The 21207-nt window shown below is 43.9% G+C and overlaps 1 protein-coding gene across 5 annotated transcripts in view; it reads right to left on the reverse strand.

Moving 5' to 3' along the window:
• FLVCR2 (FLVCR choline and putative heme transporter 2) overlaps positions 1-18802 on the reverse strand; it is a 347527-nt gene extending 328725 nt beyond the window's left edge. For 2 of the 5 annotated variants that reach the window (XM_069208451.1, XM_069208450.1), the window contains exon 1: positions 16252-16986. In XM_069208451.1, the coding sequence (XP_069064552.1) occupies positions 16252-16836 (585 nt within the window). In that variant the 5' untranslated portion in view covers positions 16837-16986. Of the gene's footprint in view, positions 1-16251 lie in introns of all 5 variants that reach the window. The other 3 variants (XM_069208452.1, XM_069208453.1, XM_069208454.1) reach the window with 3 other exon arrangements.
• Positions 18803-21207: the final 2405 nt, after the last annotated feature.

Genomic DNA, 21207 nt, shown 5'->3' on the forward strand with positions numbered 1-21207 from the left:
ATTTATATATTAAAAAAAAATGTTCTAAAATTGCAGGTTGTATAGGGATTTTTTTCTCTAGTAGACAGCAGTGGTTGAATCAAGAGTATTTTCACTATGTCTATATGTTGGTGTTTCATGTTGTCTTTAAATGAGGCTGTGCGGTATGGGCTGTGAGGAAGATTTTTGTAAGACCAAAAAGCGTTGCCATTAAAACTCTGATTTTGTCACTAAACGTTAGAGTGCGGTCTTTTTGGAGCCCGTGACAAGTGGCGCCTTCTCTTGCATAAATGTACAGCTGCCGGTGGCCATGACCTGCACCGACCCCGTGAAGGTGGAAGACGCTGGGCTATACCAGAATCATTCTGATATATATATATATATATATATATATATACACATACACATACACACAAACACAAACACACACACACACACACACATATTCAATAACAAGTATACAAAGTACAAATGCTCACTCAGAATATGCAGTGAAGCAGGCACACTTTACTGCATGTTGTTCATAACATGTTTCGCCCAAACAGATTTTTAAAAGCCGCTCCGCTGCTGTCAATGCTCCACCCCTTGAGGCTCCTGGACTCCAGTAGGAACATTGTGTTATGATATATATATATATATACACACATACACATACATACATACACACACACATATATATATACACAAACATACACATAACTAATAGGTGCCTTTGAGCCAGCCCTTTTCAACCATTTTTGTTTCTCTGTTGTGCCATTAACATTTTTCTTCTGCCCGTTTCAGCATACAGCATGGGATCAGCCCACTAAAGCCACTGGCTAACTTCGTTGTGATTGACGTTATTCTGATCTTTCATAGAAAGCACATCCAAAAACAAAATAGTATTTTTTAGGCCCAGGGACTACTATGGCAATGAGTGTTTGTTAAACTAAAGCAATATTTTTTGATTTTAGCTAGGCTTTCTTTTTTAAATTGATGAGGGCAGAGCAGATCCCAACCACAAAGTTTTACAAAAGCCATGATAAAACAAACATTGACAAAGCCAAGAGGCTGGCAGACAACGCAGACCCATCAGCTTTGCCAATGCTTGTTTTTAGATATTTCTTTTTTAGATTTTTGCAGAAGAGAACTACAATTGTTTCAGGGCAACATAACGAGGAAGTTTGGCCCAAACCAGGGTCTTGAAAATAGTGCTGGCATGAAGCCATTTGGAATGCCAATATTTCCTTATTACTAGTTCCAAAAAGTAAATGGTTACACAAAAATAACAGCTACACAAGGCTGAAGAGACTATTTTACATCAGTAAAGTATGGTCAATCATTAATATTTTTGTCACATTCAATGAGCTATGTCAGATATGCATTTTATTCATAAATCACTCGTTTAAATTACTTGTTGACTGTAGCATTCATTTTTCAGATGCTGCTGTGAGCGCCAGAGTGTGCAGATCTCCAGTCCAGACTCTGACTGATTCCGAATATGGCAGACATCTGGCAAATGATGATGTGCATAGTATTTAAGCTGCTCACAAGAACAAGGGATTGGGTCTTACATACCGTCTTAGACACAGGCTGAGTGTCAATTGGGAGCCAATTCCTAAACAGACAGGATGACTCCGCCCTTCCTCTGAGACAGTCCTTGCATGATGCCAGCCTGGGCATCTGACTTTGGAAACAATCTGCCTCAGTCCCCTTCCTAGTTCTTGGCTTACGGGTGGACAGAGGAGGCCTACCCCTATGGAGGCGTACTCGATAGCAGGGCCCAGATTAGGGACGTTATCCCTCCAGTGAGCTCTTCAGGGAGGGGGATGGGTCCCTTCTCCCCTGGACTCTTTCCAGCTTGTTGCTAAGTGGAAGCCATCTCTGGGGAGTACAATATAGTCCATGTGGACCAGATGGAGGGAGGAGAAGTGAATGACCTTGAACTGAAAGAATTTACTAAGGGCTATTCTCTCTGGCTATAAAATACCCCTTTATAGTTTCTCAGCCTCCCCCATGGGCCACGTCCTTGCGTTTGTTTTGAAGCTTATTATTTGAAATTGCCTGACTTACACGGACAGCTAGCTTTACAATTTTAACATCCCAACAGTAACCAATCGTCCAAAACCTCAAAGGAGTTTTTGTGCTCCAGTTGAGCTAGCTTGTGTTGAAAACAAAGATATGTACGTTATTTGCAGTTAATAAATGATCAGGGTAATGTTTGAGGAAAAGAACATCCACTTGACACTTACTCTCTAACTGACATTCAAGACTCGAGTCGGGTAGATCAACTAGGGAGAATTTCAAGAAAGACCGGTGCTGCAACAGCCATTCCTAGGCTAGGCTGGGAGGGTATGCTGAAAATCATTTTAAATCGCAGTAACTAAATCAGCAATTTCTGTTCTCTTGAACTGCGAGGCTGGCGGGTATTTCAGCCACCCTCATGTGTTCAAATGGTTTTAAACAGCAAGGTGCTGTTCCTTCGGTTTTGTTTTATTTAAACAGCCCCAGTTCGCTGTCAAAAAAAAACAAAAAACTTGAGGGTGGGCTGGCATGAATAAAGGATGACCCACTGGGGTCTGGGGATTTTCACACTGTGGGCATGTATGTGAACCCCTATGTGGCCTCATTCCTCAGCTATGTCGCCTCAACCCTGAATTCTCTTCTTTCTTTGTGCCTGTATAGGCAGTCATGTAGCCATGCTTCCATTCTCACTGTGATTGATACCTCCTGACAGCTAGCTTCTGGTTGCAACACATCTCATGGTTGGGGCCCTGTTAATACCAGCCTGCTCTCCTGAGTATGTGGGATGCCCGTGGTGTCACTGGCTTGTTTGTCGGGTATGATGTACTAGTCAGTGTTTCCTGATCCCTTGATCCTACTCTCACTGACGTCCTGTGGTGTTCAGAGTAGGGTGAATGCGTCACTGAAGTTTAGATCCAGTTAGAAACTTTTTTCTTTTGGGCACCCAGTAGGGATTAGGTCTGCAATGCAAACACAATGGGGCCAGGTGGGCTACAGAGGCCTGTTGTGTCCGCAAAAGATGGAGGAAAGATTCACATTTCAGTGGAGGCCACATTAGAATAATGTCCCGCTCAACAAGTGGATAATTTCCACTTTTTACCTGCCACAAAGTCAAAACAAATATCACTTCACACTTAGCATTCAAGTTAGCAAGATTGAAAAAGTTGGCAGCAGTCACAAAACTAGCCACCATGTGCTTCTCCACGTGGTCAGAATGAACGAAAGCAAACTAACCAGCAGGCCCAGGCAAACAAAAGCAATAAATACGAGAAAGAGCAAACGTTCCGGCCTGCCAAGATGGCAGAGGCACATGGTCCATTGCCAATGTTAATAATATAATATGAGATTTCCTAGACTAAGCACTGATATTGTTTTGCTGAATGTTACGTTAACTTTGCTTTTCATCTATGCACAAGTAGAGTGAACCACCACAAACATTCATGGCAAAGGTACTGGAGCCACCTACAGATGTGGGATACTGGGACCCCTGCACAGGGAAGAATGTCTTCAAGTATCTGGGTGCCTCACACTAAGGCCAGAAGGAGGATAGTAATAATCTTCGCTGTGGAGATCGGCTTCATCAATCTTACCTAGGAATCTTGTGGCTCAAATATGGTCCAGGTGGCTCCATTACTTACCAATCTTATTTTTTACTGAATACACAAGCCATCATTATATTAAAAGTCCATGTCTGGCATAAATCTCTATGTTTTATCTATCTTGAGGTTTACATTTTATTTATGAATTGGATTGTCTCAACCGTGTTCCTTAGCTGAGTTCAACTGTACTGCTTAGTATTTAATTTCTCATACAAATTCATAATATTAAAAATGGTCTCCTAGATTCACTGCCAGCCGAGAGTCTACCAACAGTTTTCCCTAGAGTAGCATGGGTGTGGAATTCCTATAGCCCGATGCCCAGAAAATATTGTTTGGAGTCAAGGACAACAAGTTTTCCTGTTTATTTTGTCCTTGGGACACTTAGGCCCATCCCACTGCAGCACAAACCCTTTGGCTGCCAGTTTATAGGGAAGAAAACTGCAGTTGAGATTATATTTGTGTCCGTGTGTTAATGCTGTTCGAACTTTTATTTATGGTTTATTAATGAAAAGTCTTTATTATTAGGGCGAGCGATCTAAATAAACGTTGTAAGGTCACACTGCATTACTGACAGTGGTTCCAGTCAAAATTAAAAAAATTAAAAAACACAAGTTTCAGAAGTCTAACAATGAGGCTACGTATAATGACCCCAGAATGCTATCTGATTAGATGCAAATGTTCACAGAAATCTGCAAGCAAGATTGATGATTCTTTGCTTTCAAAATAAAATGGTGTGGAAAAAAGTGCAAGTAGAAAAAACATTTTGCTAACTTACTGAGAAAGTTTAGGTACTATTTCTTTGAAGCATCATTTAATAAAATGTGTTGATGTATGTTAATATTGCCAAGAAATATTCACATTGGAAAATCAGTGTAACCATTTTCAACAAGATTACAAGAAACATGAAAATAAACAAGCACTGGCAAAGCCAACCGATCAGAAATAAGGTGTCAGTCTTTTGGCTTTGTCTATGCGTGTCTTGTTTTGATATGGCTTTTGTATTGTTGTGGAAGCCGCCAGTCCCTCACCATTGTAAAACATTGGCAAAAAGCAAAAAAATAAAAAAATTGGGGTCTTAAAAAGCACACATTGCCACAGCAGTTCCGGGCACTGAACAAAACTATTTTGTGTGCCAATGTGCTCCTTGTGGAAAAACAGAATACTATCACTAACAGTGAAGCCAGCCTATAGGGAGAGAAACAGAATTTTATTAAAACCAAGATGTCTCAGCTAATGTCAGATGTAATCGGGGGCCCTGTTCTCAAAGAAAGTCACAAAAGTGCACCCACTGTACATGTCTTTGAATTAATGGCTTTCATAAATTCACAAGTCTTTACAGAAGTAGACCAGGAAATAATACTTCTAGAACATATTTGTGAACTGTATTTTAGCAGGAGGAAATATGCATGTGTAGATTTACTCATGTGAAAATCTATTGAGCAGTTACAAGTTCACTTTCCCACCAACCAGTTTTCCCCCAACCATGAAAGAACTTTTACTTCTGCCCTTGTCAGGAGTCAATTTCAAACCTCTCTCAGCACAGGAAAAGATTAGAGAAGAGCTGGTGTAAATCATTAAAACATGCATATTAATAGGTTTGCACAGAATCAAAGGCACTCCAGCCCTGGAACTATTGCTTACTGCTTTCTCCAACCCCAATATGTATATATGCGAAAAGAGGGCAAAATAAGGAAATTGCCATAGCAGGGATTGAAATTGCTAGTATTCACTAGTATTCAAGCCCTACCATAGTGTTACGCCTGGTATAATCAGAGAGGCTATTATCAGAGCTCTTACATTATGAGATTGCTGCCATAATGTGTCACTGTACTACATGGCACCAAAGGGACAAGTAGATTTGTTCACAGGACAAGCAGATTTAAGAAGCAACCTGTCCCATGGACAAGTAGATGTTTTTTTTTTAATTCCACACCCCTGAAATAGTATTTCCTTGAGCAAGTGAAAGAGCAGCTTGAACGCTAAACTTGATCCCAATGCAGTAAAAGTTCACCCTAACGTGCACCGTTTAGTTGTGTAGGGGAGAATCAAGGAGAAAAATACAACTCAGCTTTCTAAGAAATATAACATTGTTTCGAGACCCCCCCACCAAAAAACATGCACAAAAAATATTAGTTCTTTTAGATTAGGCTAAATAAAAAGGCTCTATTTTGGCATAAATAAAGTATCTTGTGTGCTTCGTCCGGTTCCTGGGGGCAAACTGTCTAAATTAAGAACTTAAAGTGATCTGCCAATTGAATAGAGCCTTACCTCGCATACCCAAATATTTTAATTGGAGTCTGGTCTCTACCTGTCACATGCGACTCATAACTGTTTTATGGCAACATATTTGGCCCTTCACAGAACTCCTGTAAAAATAAACTTAGAAATGAAAAGCCAAGTGCTAGGCAGCACCACCATCCTGCTAAACTGGGATTGAGATGAGAACTTTCTGTGCCGGCTGTTAGCACAGAATCAAAGTCTGTGAGGAATGTAAATAGCAAGTGGGCTACTAGAATGCAATTTGCTCATGTACAATGTATTGACATCAGAAAGGTGTAAGGCCTAGTAGGCCTCGCCAAGATTTTAAAGTATATCCTGCATGTCACTTTACCTTGCTGCATGTGTACCACGTGTCCTAAATACACAGCTGAGTGCAGGGGAAATCAATGGTTTGGTGCAGTCTGGTGAAAATTCTGGCAGGCACACTTGTCATCAATAAGACCCCTACAGCTTAGAGGGATGCCAGTGGGGCACCTTAAGGGGCAAATTATGTATTATTACTCCCTCAAGCAGACAAAGCAAGAGGATGCTGCCCCCACCCACTGCTGCTCAGTTAACAGACACATTCAGGGTAACGTCCTCCTCTGTCTCTCCTGTGATTTTCACGCTGTAAGTATGAACACATCGTAAATGCATGAAATGTGCTGCCATCAATTCATACCCACCTACTTCTCCATGTGCTTCCTCTAAAACTGATAACGCCCAGTAGGTTCTGTTATGTCGTTGTTACGTCCATCATTAAAGGTCATTACGCGAGAGCCGCTCAATAAATAAATAAATGCATTTTATGGAGGCATGTCTGAACACCAAGACAAATGAAACTGCAGTAAACCACTTGACACAATTAACAACAGAAGACAGCTCCTTGAGGAGAATGTGAGGTATGCAGGGGCACGATTAGATACAGATTTAGGGATGGGGGGGAGGCCGCTAACACTTTCAACATATGGGTCAGACACAAGCATCTCTAGAAGTGTGGTCTGAGCTATCCTCATAGCCAAAATGTGAAAAAGAGATGATTAAATTGCACATGTTAACATATTTGACAACCTGAAATTATTACAAACCTGTATTTGTAGATTTGACAGTGTTCCTAGGCTACTCTCAGTTATCTTTAAAAAAAAAAAAGGAGACTAAGTGCATTGAGAACTAAAAAAAAAAGTGCCTGTGAATTTTAACCCAAAGCACATTAGACAAGTTTTCGCAAAATTACCCTTTTTGTTAATTCCCTGATCTTTCAGTGACAGGACAATTTGCATGTGAAAAATAATTATCATTGCAAGTCCAGAAAAATGCTCGCGTCCCATTAATGACTGAAGGTACAATTAAGTTGATCCTATTGGATGTTGCAAAATAGTCATGGATGAGGCTGCCCTTATATACGGTTATCAAACTATTAGGCTTAGTAGTAGTGTCTAATTTGAGTCGGTGGTTGCAGGTGGAACCCACTTGCACTCGTTTTTGGGTTTCCTCATTAGACTTTGTTCCAGAGAGAAAAAACACAAAAGGAGGAAGAGAAAGATGGAAAAATTGTAAAAAAGGGTGAAAGCAAAAATGAAATAGAAGCTGCAGGAGTGAGATAAAGGGTCAGGGTGTGCCTGGTGGTGGATGAAAGTGGCACACAGTAGAATCACATCTAGGCAGGCTCGGTATTCAGCTCTCCCGACACTCGATATTGCTGGGGTTGGGCATCTAAGCAAAAATGTGTGCCTTGCATTTATTATTTTACAAATTAAGGACTGCTTAGTGAGTTACCAAACATCTAGTTGAAGAATGTGACTGTTAAGTCACAGAGTTAATAATAAAATAATAATAATAATACAATTCCTTCTTCCTGACTTAATTGTGTGCCAAAGAGTTGGTAATATTGTTGCATGTAAATGCACTGCAACACACCTGAGCTATACTAAAAAAAAATCCAATAGTAATTGTTAGCACACCACAATGAGCAGTGCCAATATATGCAGCATATTGATAAACGTCCATGCAGGAAACGTCCGGCTAATACTGATGAGCTGGCAAAAAAAGTTACCTTGTAAGGAGCATTAGGAGGAGAGGTGTCAGTCTCAATGTTGAAGGTCTAGCTAACTACAGATACAAAGTTATTTTTGAAGAATATTTGTCCAATCACAAGACACTGTAGAGATGAACAGACTCAATGGGAAGGCAGCAGTCAAGTAAAAGGCATGTTGGTACTCCATTTTAATCCACTTTAGTGTGTGAATCATCCCTTGTGAAAGTCAGTGTTGATTTTGTGCCACAGTGATACAGGAATCTGTTTTGGTAATCTATGAGGAGGCTACTTTTTTGATGAATGTAGCTATTTGTCTTGACGCTGATCTTTCAGTCTTTTTGCCTAGAAAGTTATTAGGATTAGAAGGAGCCATTTATCCAAGTAGTAGTTGCTACCTCTGACTAGAGCTATTAATGAGTATATTCTTGCATATGTGAGTACGACATTGGTCTCCCTGTGATTATAATGATCTACAAGATTTTACAGCCTTGATAAAGTCCTGTGTGATCAGGAGGTTAAAGGTGAGTAGTTGATTTCATGATTTGTTTTCTAGTGAACTGTGCAGCACTGCTGAAACTGTAACTGAGCAATGTTTGAGCAAGGAGAGGGAAGAAGGGGAGTCTAAAATCGTTAGGAGCATTGGAAGTAATTCCGGTGTTGAAGGCACACAGCACAGGTCACTGACTGTGCTGCTAATGCACAGTCCAAGGCCTCAAAGGCATCAGGGTGTCTTAAGGAACTCCCATTCCAGGTACTGTGGTTATAGCGCCCTTTTTCATGTGAAAGCTTCTATCTGTTCTTGAGGCCCAGAGTAAGCTATTCCTTTTTAGATTTACTGTCTCATGAGCAGGTGTCCTGAGCCTTGTCTGCTCTTAAGCAGTAGGTTATCTCTCCAAGACACAGGGCAGGTTCCTCTGAAGCAAGGCAGGCATCAGGAACCTTGGCTCCAGCCAGCTTTCCCTGCTACCTGCTCCTGTGTTGTTCTTCAGAAGAAATGAAAATGACACTTCCATGCTGCTCACCATATTAATGTTGATCAGTGGCTATTTGTGTAGGTGTGCGCTGTATAAACACAGACAATTATTGGAAGGAATATATATTGAGTTTGATGACGATACATTAATGATTATAGATTGAGACACAAATGTACAGCAGGTTAGCATCCATGCAATGATGCATTTAGCGGAGTCCGCTAAACATTTACAGAGTGAACAAATTAAGATTGCCTATATTAATTTAGGAAAAATAAAATGTTGCATAAATATTTGCTCTACTAGAAAGGATACGTTTTCCGACAGGACAACTGTGCACTACCTACTTTCATTTATTCACTGTCATCCACTTACTAAAATGTCAAAGGTAGTAATACGCACAATGGGTGCTAATAGGAACTGTGCAAGATTATTGTCAAAAAATGCATGAAAGGAAAGAAATGAAAACAATGTGAATGCGAATAAAAGAGTGTTATAAAACCACTGCATTGCTTCTGGATAACGAGTTATGTCACGGGAACCTAGGAACCTAGTAATCCATTCTGCCCGTTGCTTGCCATTGACTTTTTGGTCTGTAACACTTTTTCTTCCTTTCCATTTGCTGGCTTTATTTGTTTTAGGCCGTCAAGCTTGCGTTTGTACCTTCCCTTGCCCAAATCTTATTTACAGTATCCTTCCAAGTGCTCCCTTTCTGTAAACAGGCCAGTAAATCTTGTTCTTAAGTCATCACATTTTCTGTACAGTCACAGACTGAGGCACTGTTTTCCGAGGGCGCTTGTTTAATTTACGCTGGTGTACAACATGGCTAAAAACCATTGGCAAAAAAAATAGCTCTTGCATTGGTGTGACATATTGGAGTTGCCAATGTTAGTTTCAACTGTCATAGGTCAAAAATGAATTTCACTAAACTGTGGTCAGCATTTTTTCATAGGTGAGCCCCTTATTCCAAGGATTAAGTACACTATGCCAGTCCCAGAATTTCGTCATGGATACTCCACCCAATAGTCATGAGTACCTTCAAAAATTACCTTCGGTACACAAGGGTCAGAATTTTGCCATCAGCACCCCTTATAAAACAAGTACAAGGTCTCTGATAACAAGTATGATGTGAATGAAAAGTGCACTTCCTTAAAATACCTTACAGGGCTTATATTTGGTTTTACTTGTGAATCAAGCAGCAATACTATTGGAAATTAATGTATCCACTTTTTTCAAATGAATATCACTCACGCCAGTTGATCTTATGAAATGCTTGACTCCTTTGGCAATCATGTTTTGTTATCCAGTAACATGAGTTACACATGTTGGGATTTTCAGACCTAACATATAACGTGAAAAAATAAATAAACGTTCCAGAATGAAGCATTGAGATGAATGCAAAGCCAGGACTGGCTGAAGGTGTCACACAATACAATGGGCAACTATGCAAAAAGTGTCAGTTTGCGATATTCAGCTTGTATTGTTGGAAACAATCATAATTTAATCAGTGAAGAGCTGAAAGGACAAACATTGCATTTAATTTGCAGATGTTAGAATTCCAGGGATAACGGTCACATATTCTAACGCCTCTAAAACATTGGAGCTTACTAAAAACATGACTGCCTGACAGTCCAAGGTACTGTAGGGCCAATATTACAGCATCACCTGCAGCCCCCACCCCTCTTTTGGTCATGCTGAGTACAGGAGCAATTGAACGCCTGAATTGAGAAGATGAACAATAAACCTCATTGCTAGCACTTGTGTTCCCATGCAGGGCACAGGGTTTGATGTGCTTTCGTGAGTCCCAGCCTCTCAGCCAAAATATTGTAGGGGCTTGAGCCCCAGTGTAACAAAGAAGCCTGTGCCGTGCCCACAGCCTCAGGTAGCTCTTCACTGTGGTACCTGCTTCCACACAGCAGTGCCATCATGCAGGCCAACAAGCCCAGACAGTGATCTATATTTTGGCTTCAGCAGAAATTAAGACACTAGTCCCTTATGTAGGTCAAGAGGGCACAGTTGGAGAATTAAAAAAAATACTTCTGGAGCCAGGGCTGCTTCCCCCTCCCCCAACGCACCATTTCCCTGAAGTCCAAATTCGATTTCCTCACCAGCAAACCTCTGTTGAATTGTTTCATCCTTAGTCTGTTGAGCCTGCCTCCCCCTTATGCAGCCTTTGCCTGCTTTCTCCTTCTGTAGAAACTACACAACCCATCACTCCCAGTTCATCCCCACAGCCTTAGACTGATCTTCAATCATGCAAAGCCTCAGCCCTGGTCCCCTTCCTCTAACCATCCCACATCCTCAGTCCAATCTCCCCTCTTGCCCCAGCTACACTACCGTTACAGAAAGAGCTGGTATTCTGTAGGTGCCTTTGTAGAAATGTGTATGTTCATGAGAGGTAGGTAATTTTTAGGTTTCGCCTGTGACAGCACATCCGCTACTCGTGCATGTGTTCACTTGCGAGACATGTGGTACATAAGGTCTATGTGTGCAGGATCAGAGGTGGGCTGGGTGATGGTGAGTATTGTAAGGAATGCAGCGTGAGTATTACGAGTGTAGGTTAAATAGTGTGCCGATGTGAGAGCAGGTTGTGCTGCATGAGTCCAAAGTGAATGGAGGGCCCATGTGGGTGGAATAAGTGATGGGTGAGTGGTGTGAACAGTGTAATGCTGGGTGATTGTTGTACCTATGTGAGTGCTGAGAGATCAGTGCACCTGCGTCAGTGGTCAAAATAGGCAGGATTTGGGGGGCCATGATGTGCCCGTACTTTTTTTAATTAATGAAAAAACGATCTACTCTTTATTAACTGGCAACCGTTCCAGGACAGTAAATTCCAATAGTACAAATGCTTCAGTTTAACTTTCATTCAGGGACTCTCCTGTAATGTGAGATCAAGGGAGGGGCAGGCAGTTTAACAAAAAACAAAAAAACAAAAAAACCACAGGCCTTCTTGTCACAGTGCCTGCTTGCCTGAAAGAAATGCAAATGTGCAGAACTGGTTAATCTGCAAATGTAAAGGGGGTCTGGAAGCTGGTTTAATTGATCGATCCGCATGAAACTTTGTGATGACAAAGATTTATTCTTTTCTACTGTTAGTGCAAGGGAGTTACCAACTGAGCTGTGAAGTGTGTGCTTTTCAGGGCAGTCATATAAAAATAAATCATTAGTACAGTCTGGTTATTACTAAAATCTATATTTTAGAAGCACCATTTTATCTGAAACCTTTTGGCACATTTGATAGCAGTTTGTCTTGTACTGTGTATAATGCAAGTTTAAAATAAGGCGCATATGTTCTCAGCGCTTTCCGTCACAGGCTGGGCCCTCATAGCAACAACAATACACAAGCCACTATTCTCCATTGTACCTACCAAGATGTTATTCTATGGCTTTCTGGTTTCGCACAGACCTCTGCAGTGAGGTAACTAATAGAGGTTTCGTAATGTTCCTGTGTAGGCCACTGAATAACAACTTTTTTAAACGTATTTTTCATTTAAGCTGCAACTTTTTTTATATGTAGGTACGTGAAGGCGAAAGACCCAAAAAAAAAAAAAACACAACTTACGGAATATTTAGGTTTTTTTTTAGCCACGCCTTTGACTCCATCCCCATGTTCACTGACCCCACCCCCATTGCAGGCAGCATCACAGTTTCCATACTTCTTTTAATGCACTTTGACCGCTGACCTGCGCGAGTGCAGGTTGAGCTACAGGAGTGACTGGTGAGCCATGATGAGAGGAATGCTTGCATGGTGAGTGTTGTGTCCCATTGAGTTCTGCAGACTACTGAGCCTGTGTGCAAACAGGGTGAGCCGTGCGAGTGATGGGTGAACAGTGCGCCTATATGAGTGACCGGCATGCCTTACTGATGTGCCCATGTGAAGTAAGGTGAGAGGAGTGAGTGCAGGGGGAGTGATGTGAGTGCAAGGTGAATTTGAGTTTGGGTGAGAGTGAAAGTGCAGAGTGGGAAGACTGAATGCATGGTGAGTAATGTGCTTGTTTGAGATTGAGTGCAGGGTGACTGGCAAGGTTGCAGAGTGAGCAATGAGAGTGACAGTGAGTGGAGTGTCAAGTGAATGCAGGATGAGCTGTGCGTTTGTGTGACTGTGGAGTAAGAGGAGAGTGAATGGCATGTTTCCATGGTAAGCTGTATAAGTACAGTCTGATCGCTGTGAGTGCAGGGTCAGCGGTGAGAGCGACAGGCGAGTGGAGTGTTGTGTGTGTAGCGTAAGCAGTGTGCTTGTAAGGTAAGAGGAGGGTGAACGGCGTGTGTGGAGGGTGAGCGGAAAGTGAATGGCGTGAGTGGTGTAAGTACAGTGTGATCGCTGTCAGTACAGGGTGAGACTGTAGTGTGAGCGGTGAGAGTGACATGAATGGAGTGTCATGTGTGTGGAAGGTGACCGGTGTGCTTGGGTGAAAGCAGGGTAAAAGGAGGGTGAATGTCATGAGTGCAGGGTGAAATGTGTGCGTGCATGGTGAGAAGTGTAAGTACAGTGTGATCTCTGTGAGTGCAGGGTGAAATGAAACTGTAGGGCAAGCATGAGAGTGACAGGAATGGAGGGTCATGTGAGTGCAGGGTGAGTGGTTTGATCATGTGACTGCAGGGTGAGATGAGAGTGATCTGCGTGAGTGCATGGTGAGAGGTCTAAGTACAGTGTGATGGCAGTGAGTGTAGGGTGAGCTTGAAAGCGAAGTGTGAGCTGTGAGAATGATGGGTGAGTTGTCTGAAAGCAGGATGCATTCCAAGATACTGAATAACTCAGCATGTTATCCACCTTTGGTGAGTGGGGTTTCAGATCTAATTTAAACTATTGCTATTATAGCATCAAGCAGACATGAGGGAGGGCGAAATAAATGATTTGCGGATCTTGCAACAAACTTTTTACCTCTTAATATGCCTTCTAGACCAGGCCACTGGAATTATGCGATTGTGCAGCCACAGCGATTTTCGCATAGTTATATATTTGCTGCATTATACATCATCTGCTGCATAAACTGCAGATTTCAACAAACTGTTCTATCTCAAACAATTCAAAAGTTACTAAAAACGCAACAGTGTTGCCACACAGTGGGAGGCCCTTTGCAAAGGTTGACTGGTAACTTTTCTAAAGCTTATTGCTATATTTGGGTCTTAAACTAGTACTAAAGAGTTGAAAATAATGCCAAGACAGTGTTAACAAGTTTAAAATTTGCAAAATATTGAAGTAATGTTATCACAAAATGTGATGCATATTTTGCCTTTTCTTGCTGCATATTTTACTCAACCATTTGGCCATCCACCACTGCATATTTCTAGGGGCCCTGCTTATAGGGTTGCCACCGTTCCAAGAGAAAATGTTGGCGATTTGTTGTTAAGAGTCAAAAAGGCCAGCACGTTATTGTAAGTGTTCATTTGTAAAATAAGTTTTTTACCTTTGTCAAATTATTAGTCAGGGATCGTTAAAACGGCTGTAGAACACATTTAAAGGCACTTTCTGTTTATATTTGTTGGTTAAAGTAGGTACAAATCCAAGCTAAAAGTATCCGGCATTTGGTCATTTTGCATATTTTTTAAATACCGATTTTCAGGTAGAAACACGACCAGATGGCACCCCGCCCCTCTAATGTCCACTGTGGCAGCAAATTTAATTTACGAATGGAAGGAACAGGCAGAGTGGGGGACAGCTCCTATGGGCGTGACCTCCTCGGCTCAGAAAAGGTGCCTCGTGGTCCTCCCCTGGGTGACGAGGAAAGCGTCACCCATTGACTTCGACCTCGGCGTTTCAGGTTTAAGCCCTGAAGCGCCCAGGGCGAGTGTCAATCAGTGATACTTCGTCACAGAGTGGGGTGGGGTCAGCATTCTCACTGACCCCATCCCACTCTGTGACAAGGCTGGGACTGCTGCTTTCCCTTAGGTCAGCCAATGAGGGAAGGCAGCAGTACCAATCCTTCTGGGGGGTGGGGGGGTGATCTTTTAAAATGAATGTTTGGTGCGTGCGTGCATGTTTAAATGTTATAAGTGTTAATGGATGTGCGTGTGTGTGTGAAAGAATGAGTGTGTGTGTGATGTTTTAAAATGAATGCTTGGTGCGTGCCTGAATGTTACGAGTGTTGTTAATGGATGTGCGTGCGTGCATGTGTGAATGAATGAGTGTGTGCGAACTTTTAAAATGAATGCTTGGTGCATGCTTGAATGTTATGAGTGTTGTTAATGGATGTGCGTGTGTGTGGGTGTGCTTCCCGCAATCCCCCCTCCCTCCTAAAGCTGCCGGCAGCCACTGTTATCAAGTATATGGTCTTTCACAGGCCTGTGAGATTCTTGGCTGAGACTGAGATAAGGCAGCAGCCACTGCCCAGCCAGTCCACAGCAGCAGTCCGTGTTTCTGATCCCGGACTGGAAGCTACACCAGCCTGGGCTAAGAAACACGGCGGGGAAGGCTAGACTACTTTCATCCCTATAGGCTTTTCGCGGCTGGAGGTATGCATGTTAACCAACCGTGAGTAAATTCCCGGAACAAAAAAAAAACAAGTATGCAAGTAGAGCGTGGAGTACATATCCTAGGGCGGGCGGTTTTAGGTTTGTAAAAACGCACACTAAGTTACAAGACGCGCGCACCTTGCCATCTACACAGAACTTCACACACTTTAACTGTTCCGACGTCACCACTGACATGTAAAAGGAATAGGTTTTACTGCAGACACATATGTTCGGTTAACAAGGGGCGTAGCTTGGGGGCGGTGTTACATCTCCCAATGTATTTTGTGATACGTAGTTGGGTACAGGTGCTTTCAGTCGGGTATAGTAAGGTGTCTGTCAGTTTTCACCAGGAATTAAACGTTTTCCCTAAACACTTGTTCCTCCACATAATACGGCCTGCTGAACGTGCAACACACCGGGTAGAAACACTTCATAGCGCCCAGAGGTGCTCTATAGTTCATTGTGCGAGATACATGACACAACCCACCCATTTGCAAACACGTCATCTGATATGTTTGTACTACACAATCAACTCACTCAAGCGCCTAGATCTTAATTAATTTTCAGTGAGCTTTACAAAAATACCCCTCTCATTGAAACGCCCAAATAACTGAGTGCACTGTGCAAGAAAGCTCACTCTCCTGCAGGAAGATCAGAAATGTAACAAAACAGATCACTCTACATCCTGATGATTATAGATGTGCTATGAACAAATCACAAAGAATGTATGCTTTAAAGTGCTACACACAACTAAACAAAAAGCACACAGAGACATTCAGCGCGGTAATATACTGAACAAGTGAAGTGAGTACAAGTGATCAAGAGTGAGATACACACACCTTACGAACGTGCCTTGAGTTGATTCCTTAAGCGCTATACAGAACGCGCAGAAATACCTAGTGTGTAGCATTGTCCCCGCCGCCCGAGCAGGGCTTAAGCAGCGCGCACATACCTGATTTCCGAACACGCCCACGGAGCAGGCCGTCGACACCTCCGTGGGTCCGAACCAGACGGCTGCGATCTGCGAGGGCATCCCCAGAATGAAGACCTGCGCCGTGGAACAGATGACCTGCGCCAGCACCGTCACCCCAAAGAGGTCCGGGCGCACGCTGGCAGTTTTGATCCAGGCCCCGGCGCAGTTGAGCGCGGCGCCGGCCAGGGCGATGACCCGCAGCCCCTTCTTGTCCAGGAGCCAGGCCACGGGGAAGAGCAGGGGGATGTAGGTGAACATGTAGCTCATAGACATCCAGTCAATGGAGAAGGCACTCACGCCGTAGAATTTCATGAAGATATTGTTGATGATGCCATACTGAATCCACTGGAAAGCGTTGCACAAGGAGTAGGAACTGAAGAGGAAGACGATGGCCCAGCGCCGGCGGTAGAGCTGGATAGGCTGAGCGGGGTCATCTGTGGTGGCCCCGTTGGGGAGTGTCGAGGCCAGGTCCCCATCTTGTTCCATGATCTTCCCTGCTTCTTGGTGCTGTGGGTCAAGCTCATTGTTGGTCAGCAGCCCTGCACTATTCTGCTGGCTGCCCATCACTTCTAGAAGAGATGGAATGGGTTAAAATGGTCTTCGCCTCACAGCAGTGTCAAGTCCAATAGATGGGAACAAGTGTAAGCCTCCCTCCAGGGAAAACGGTCACAAAAATATTTTCTCAGCTTATCATTCACAACCAACTATCCAAGGATGAAAGTAGATCCCACAAATCACTCTAGAAGCACCAGTGACTGTGGAAATCCTCAGAGGTCAAGTCAAAGCCAACTGAACACCAGTAGGGAAGCAGAGCAGACACTGAACCTTGAGCCAGGAGCACTTAAGAAAGAATGAGCCTTCAGCCTCTGTGGCCGAGATAGAGGCTCCTCCTGCAGAGTAACACTGGACAGTGGAGATCTGCTGGTCCATGCTCTGCCCAGAAGGAAACTTCTGCCCCTCCCAGTGGAGGTGGACACACCCACACTCTATGAGAAGTTTAAAGATGGTGATGTCAGCAGGCACTAAGTCTACAAAGCCATTCCTGGAAGTTCAGCCGGTTTCCTTCAACTCGCACAGTGAAGGGTTCATATCAAAGGTTTACTCTCTGAATTTGTGTATTTCTAGTACTTTCAGACTTGTGTCCCACAACTTTTATATACATAGGATGTTGAGTCCTCAAATCCCTCCCTCTAAAATCAGAAATTCTCCAATTACCTGTCCATTTATAAAGCACAAAACTGCTCCTCTCTTTACCAATGAGGGCTGTCCAAGACTGGCACCCAACTAACTTTGTCCCTTTTACAGGTCCCCTGATAGTCCCAATACCCCAACAGTATTAGTTTCACTCTGGAAGACTGGGATACAACTGAGAGTATGCTCACCAAAGATAATGGAATTTCTGCTTCCACTGTAGAAGATCACCTTAATTTGTTCATTGTTTTGCACATACCCAATTCTCACGTGATAATCTAGAATCAACGCCCCCCCCCACCCCCCTCCCCCCTTTTGAAAATATCTCCTCTTTTAAGGATGATGTACTCACCACCTCCTAGTTTGGGTCTCACCAATTTCCCTCATCCTCTCTCGGATCCAACCACTTTGAGCCCCGACTGTGATGTGGGAAGTGCCTATAGGCTGCTACAGCACACCTGTCCAAAGCTACCCTTTGTCTTGGTGACAGCTTTATAAATGTGCGCATTCTCTCATCACCATTTTAAGGGGGGCAGTTTTATTTTTTAAGAGTGCAGGGATTATTCGGTGCTCTCTTAAACAGGAGGATGGATTTTGTAAATCACTCCTCGGTGAAAGAGGGTAGGGTGGAAATTCTTTGCAGGAAATGCGTGTGTCTTTAGCTGAGGTAATAGGAGGCTGTAGTCTTGAGGGATAAAAGACCTATCTTTATCTATGTCCTAAGGGAAAGCTAGGAGTCCTTGTTATATTGGGAGGATAGCGTCCTCATGTACGCCGAGTATTAATTTCGGAATTAAGTTTGGCAGATACAAGGTTCAAGTGGCCAATTGCTGGTGCTCTAGTTTTTTGTTAACTCTTAAGAGGTTACGTTTTATCTTGGTTGAACTCTTGCCCCTTTCTGGAGGGCTGAAAACTCCTCTCCGAGTCTTTATTGTTGGTGGGGTCCTGAGTTATGTGTGACTTTGAAGATTATTTCTTTGGACTTTCCGCCTACCAAGAATGAACTTTTCTCTCGGGCGTCCTCCTGTGAAAGGCTGTGGTTGTCTCTCTGTGGTTGGCTTGACATGGGTTCCTGTTTTTCTTCTAAATTAAGTTTCCTGTAGACGAACGACGTCCTCCCTGTCTTAGAAGGGATAGTCGAAAAAATCGCCACTTTTTCTCGAAGTATCCTCTTTTCATGGGAAAGCGTACTATTTCCCCCTTTACAATCTCAACGCCGTCAACTTACTGCTAGTAGTTTCTTTACGGTGTAAACTGAAGTCCTCGTGACTGTCTTTCGCCCCCCACTCTCCCCCAGCGCCCTACTTTCTCCCTCACTTCCTGGGTCCCGGACTCCTCTGAACACTTTCAGCGGTCTCTTTGCATAGTGCCCCCTCTCCTAATTCCCGGTCCCTCCCTTCTTTCCGCCCCACGTGAGGTTTGTTTTCAACCCTCTTCTCCCCTCTAACCCGCGCCGTCCGCCACCCACTTCTGCCCCGCCGAAAGAGTGAATTAAACCTACCTACTAACTGAGCACCCGCCCACCCACAAGCACCGCCCACTGGCTCCACCTACTGCGTCCGCCCGCTTCACAGAAACCCTTTTAGGGGACGGCTGGCCTGGTTGGCAGCCGGAGGTACTGATTATTGGCGACTGCCAACCCGATGTGCGCGCGCATTGCTGAGCTATGGGCGTCTGTGACGCGCTACCAGTAGTTTAGGCTTCTGATTGGCTCAGGGCATAAGTGCGCCTATTGGCTAGGTCTGCTATTTACCATAGGACTCCTCGTCGGCTGGCGAGCAGAGCGAAGTAGTGCTTGATTGACAGGGACAGTGGTGAGGATTCAGGGGCCGAGCCTGTTTATTTTTAATTTGTGTGCGCTTTATCCAAAATCGTGTTCGAGCACTTTGTGTAAAAGGGAATGAAGGGAAACAATCTTGTTCTACAGTTATTTGTCGTATAAAGAGCGCTTTATAACGTAGCAAAGGAGAGGATGTGGAGTAACGGCCAGAGGTGTCGACTGTGGAATCGGGACACACTTACAGTGACACCAGTCAATTTAGTGTAAAAGGTCATTTATTTAGGACAGGATTTACCAAAATACAACCTATAAGTTTTCAACATCTCTCCAAACCTTAAAGAACACCGACTTTCCAATATTTCTTTGCTCATCTTGTTTCTTCAAATCCGTTCTGCCCTACTTCCTTCATGCACCCCCCACCCCCACTCTGTTCCTTCTCTTCCTTGTTTTTCCCCTTGGAAGGGTGGTCAAGCCCGCATCTGGCTCTCCACCCTCCCCCATCTACGGCCAATCAGCAAAACCCGCTATGGCGTTTTGCTGCCCCACCCCGGGCACAATTTTTTTTTTTTTTACTTTATGCCTATTCTCTAACCCACAACTTTTCTCCCCATAACTCTTCTAACAGCAACCTCAAATCTGTCAAATAATACGCATTGCCCAACTGCGACAGGTGCACTCCGTCCGCTCTGAACAGTGCCACCTCTTGCTCTTTTATGTCCTCGTGCTTCAGGACCTTAATCCCCTGTGCCCAGCAAAATACCCTCATTGCCCTGTTCAATTTTTTCTGAGCCCGTTCCACTGCTGCGTGCTTAACCGCCCCTCTCCAAACTCTCCTGGGCACAAACTCTGTCCACACCAAACATGTACCCTGTAGGTTCAGCTTTTGCAGCTCCAGATCCCTCTGCATATGTTGTATCAGTGTCAGCCCTGATAGTTTCACCATGTCATTTTCACCTAGATGAATCACCAACAAATTCGGGCACCCCCATACTGGCAAGTTAGCAGTTATAAATGGAAGCAGACTGCCCCACCTCATGCCGTTTTTTCCCCACCATATGAATTCATGGCGACTGCTGGGGAGTCCCAATGCTCTACCGTAAATTTGCTTCTCCGCAAACTTTGCCGCCAAGTGCATGAAGGAATGGCCAACCAGCCATGTCACTGTCTTGCCCTTCTATGGTCCAGCCACACATCCTGTAACGGAAAAAACACTGTAAGGGCTGTTCCAAGACCACTTTACTCCTCTTAACGTCCTTCCAACTTCCCGCCCCCCCCTTCGCTTCCCCGCCTCATGGTCTCACATAACGCTCGCAGCATCTAGATCTCCATCTGCCTATGGCCTTTATCCTGGCCCAATCCCACCCCAAATGTGCCGCTGCTGTCGCTGCCCCAATTCTTAAGGAATGCGTACCAAAATCCATCGGTCTTTTTCCTATCCTTTTCAGCGCCATCCTCAACACTTGCAAGAGCTGGTAGCTTGTGAGCTTTTTACCTTCCTTGTGTACAAACACTCCCTTCTCCCCTGCTCCGCTTAACCTTTTTTTGAACGCCATCCATTCCACCACTGGGCATGCTGCAACATTCCCTCCCTTGTCCAGCCATATCCATTTCCCTTTCCCCAACTGATCCGTCTTCGATCGCCTAAGCCAAATACCCAGCCTATCCCCGTGCGTGCAAACCTCCCTGACCTTGACCCCTACCATCTTGCCTACCACCAACATACAAAGGCGAAACAATGCCAACTCGTACTCATCCCTACAGCACACTGGCAACACATGTAAGAGTTCCAAAAGTACTTCAAAAGTGATGGGCTCCCTGGCTGCTTTACCCGACTCAACCCTGCCCCAACCTTTTAACATTTTTCCCAACAAACCGTTTCGCACTTGATCAATGCCAAAGAAAAGTTTCCCGTAAAAGGAAACTCCGGCCAGTTTACCTCCAATTGTCGCCGGGGATAAGCCCTC

Source organism: Pleurodeles waltl, chromosome 9 (assembly GCF_031143425.1).
Source record: "Pleurodeles waltl isolate 20211129_DDA chromosome 9, aPleWal1.hap1.20221129, whole genome shotgun sequence".
Classification (NCBI taxonomy): Eukaryota; Metazoa; Chordata; class Amphibia; order Caudata; family Salamandridae; genus Pleurodeles; species Pleurodeles waltl.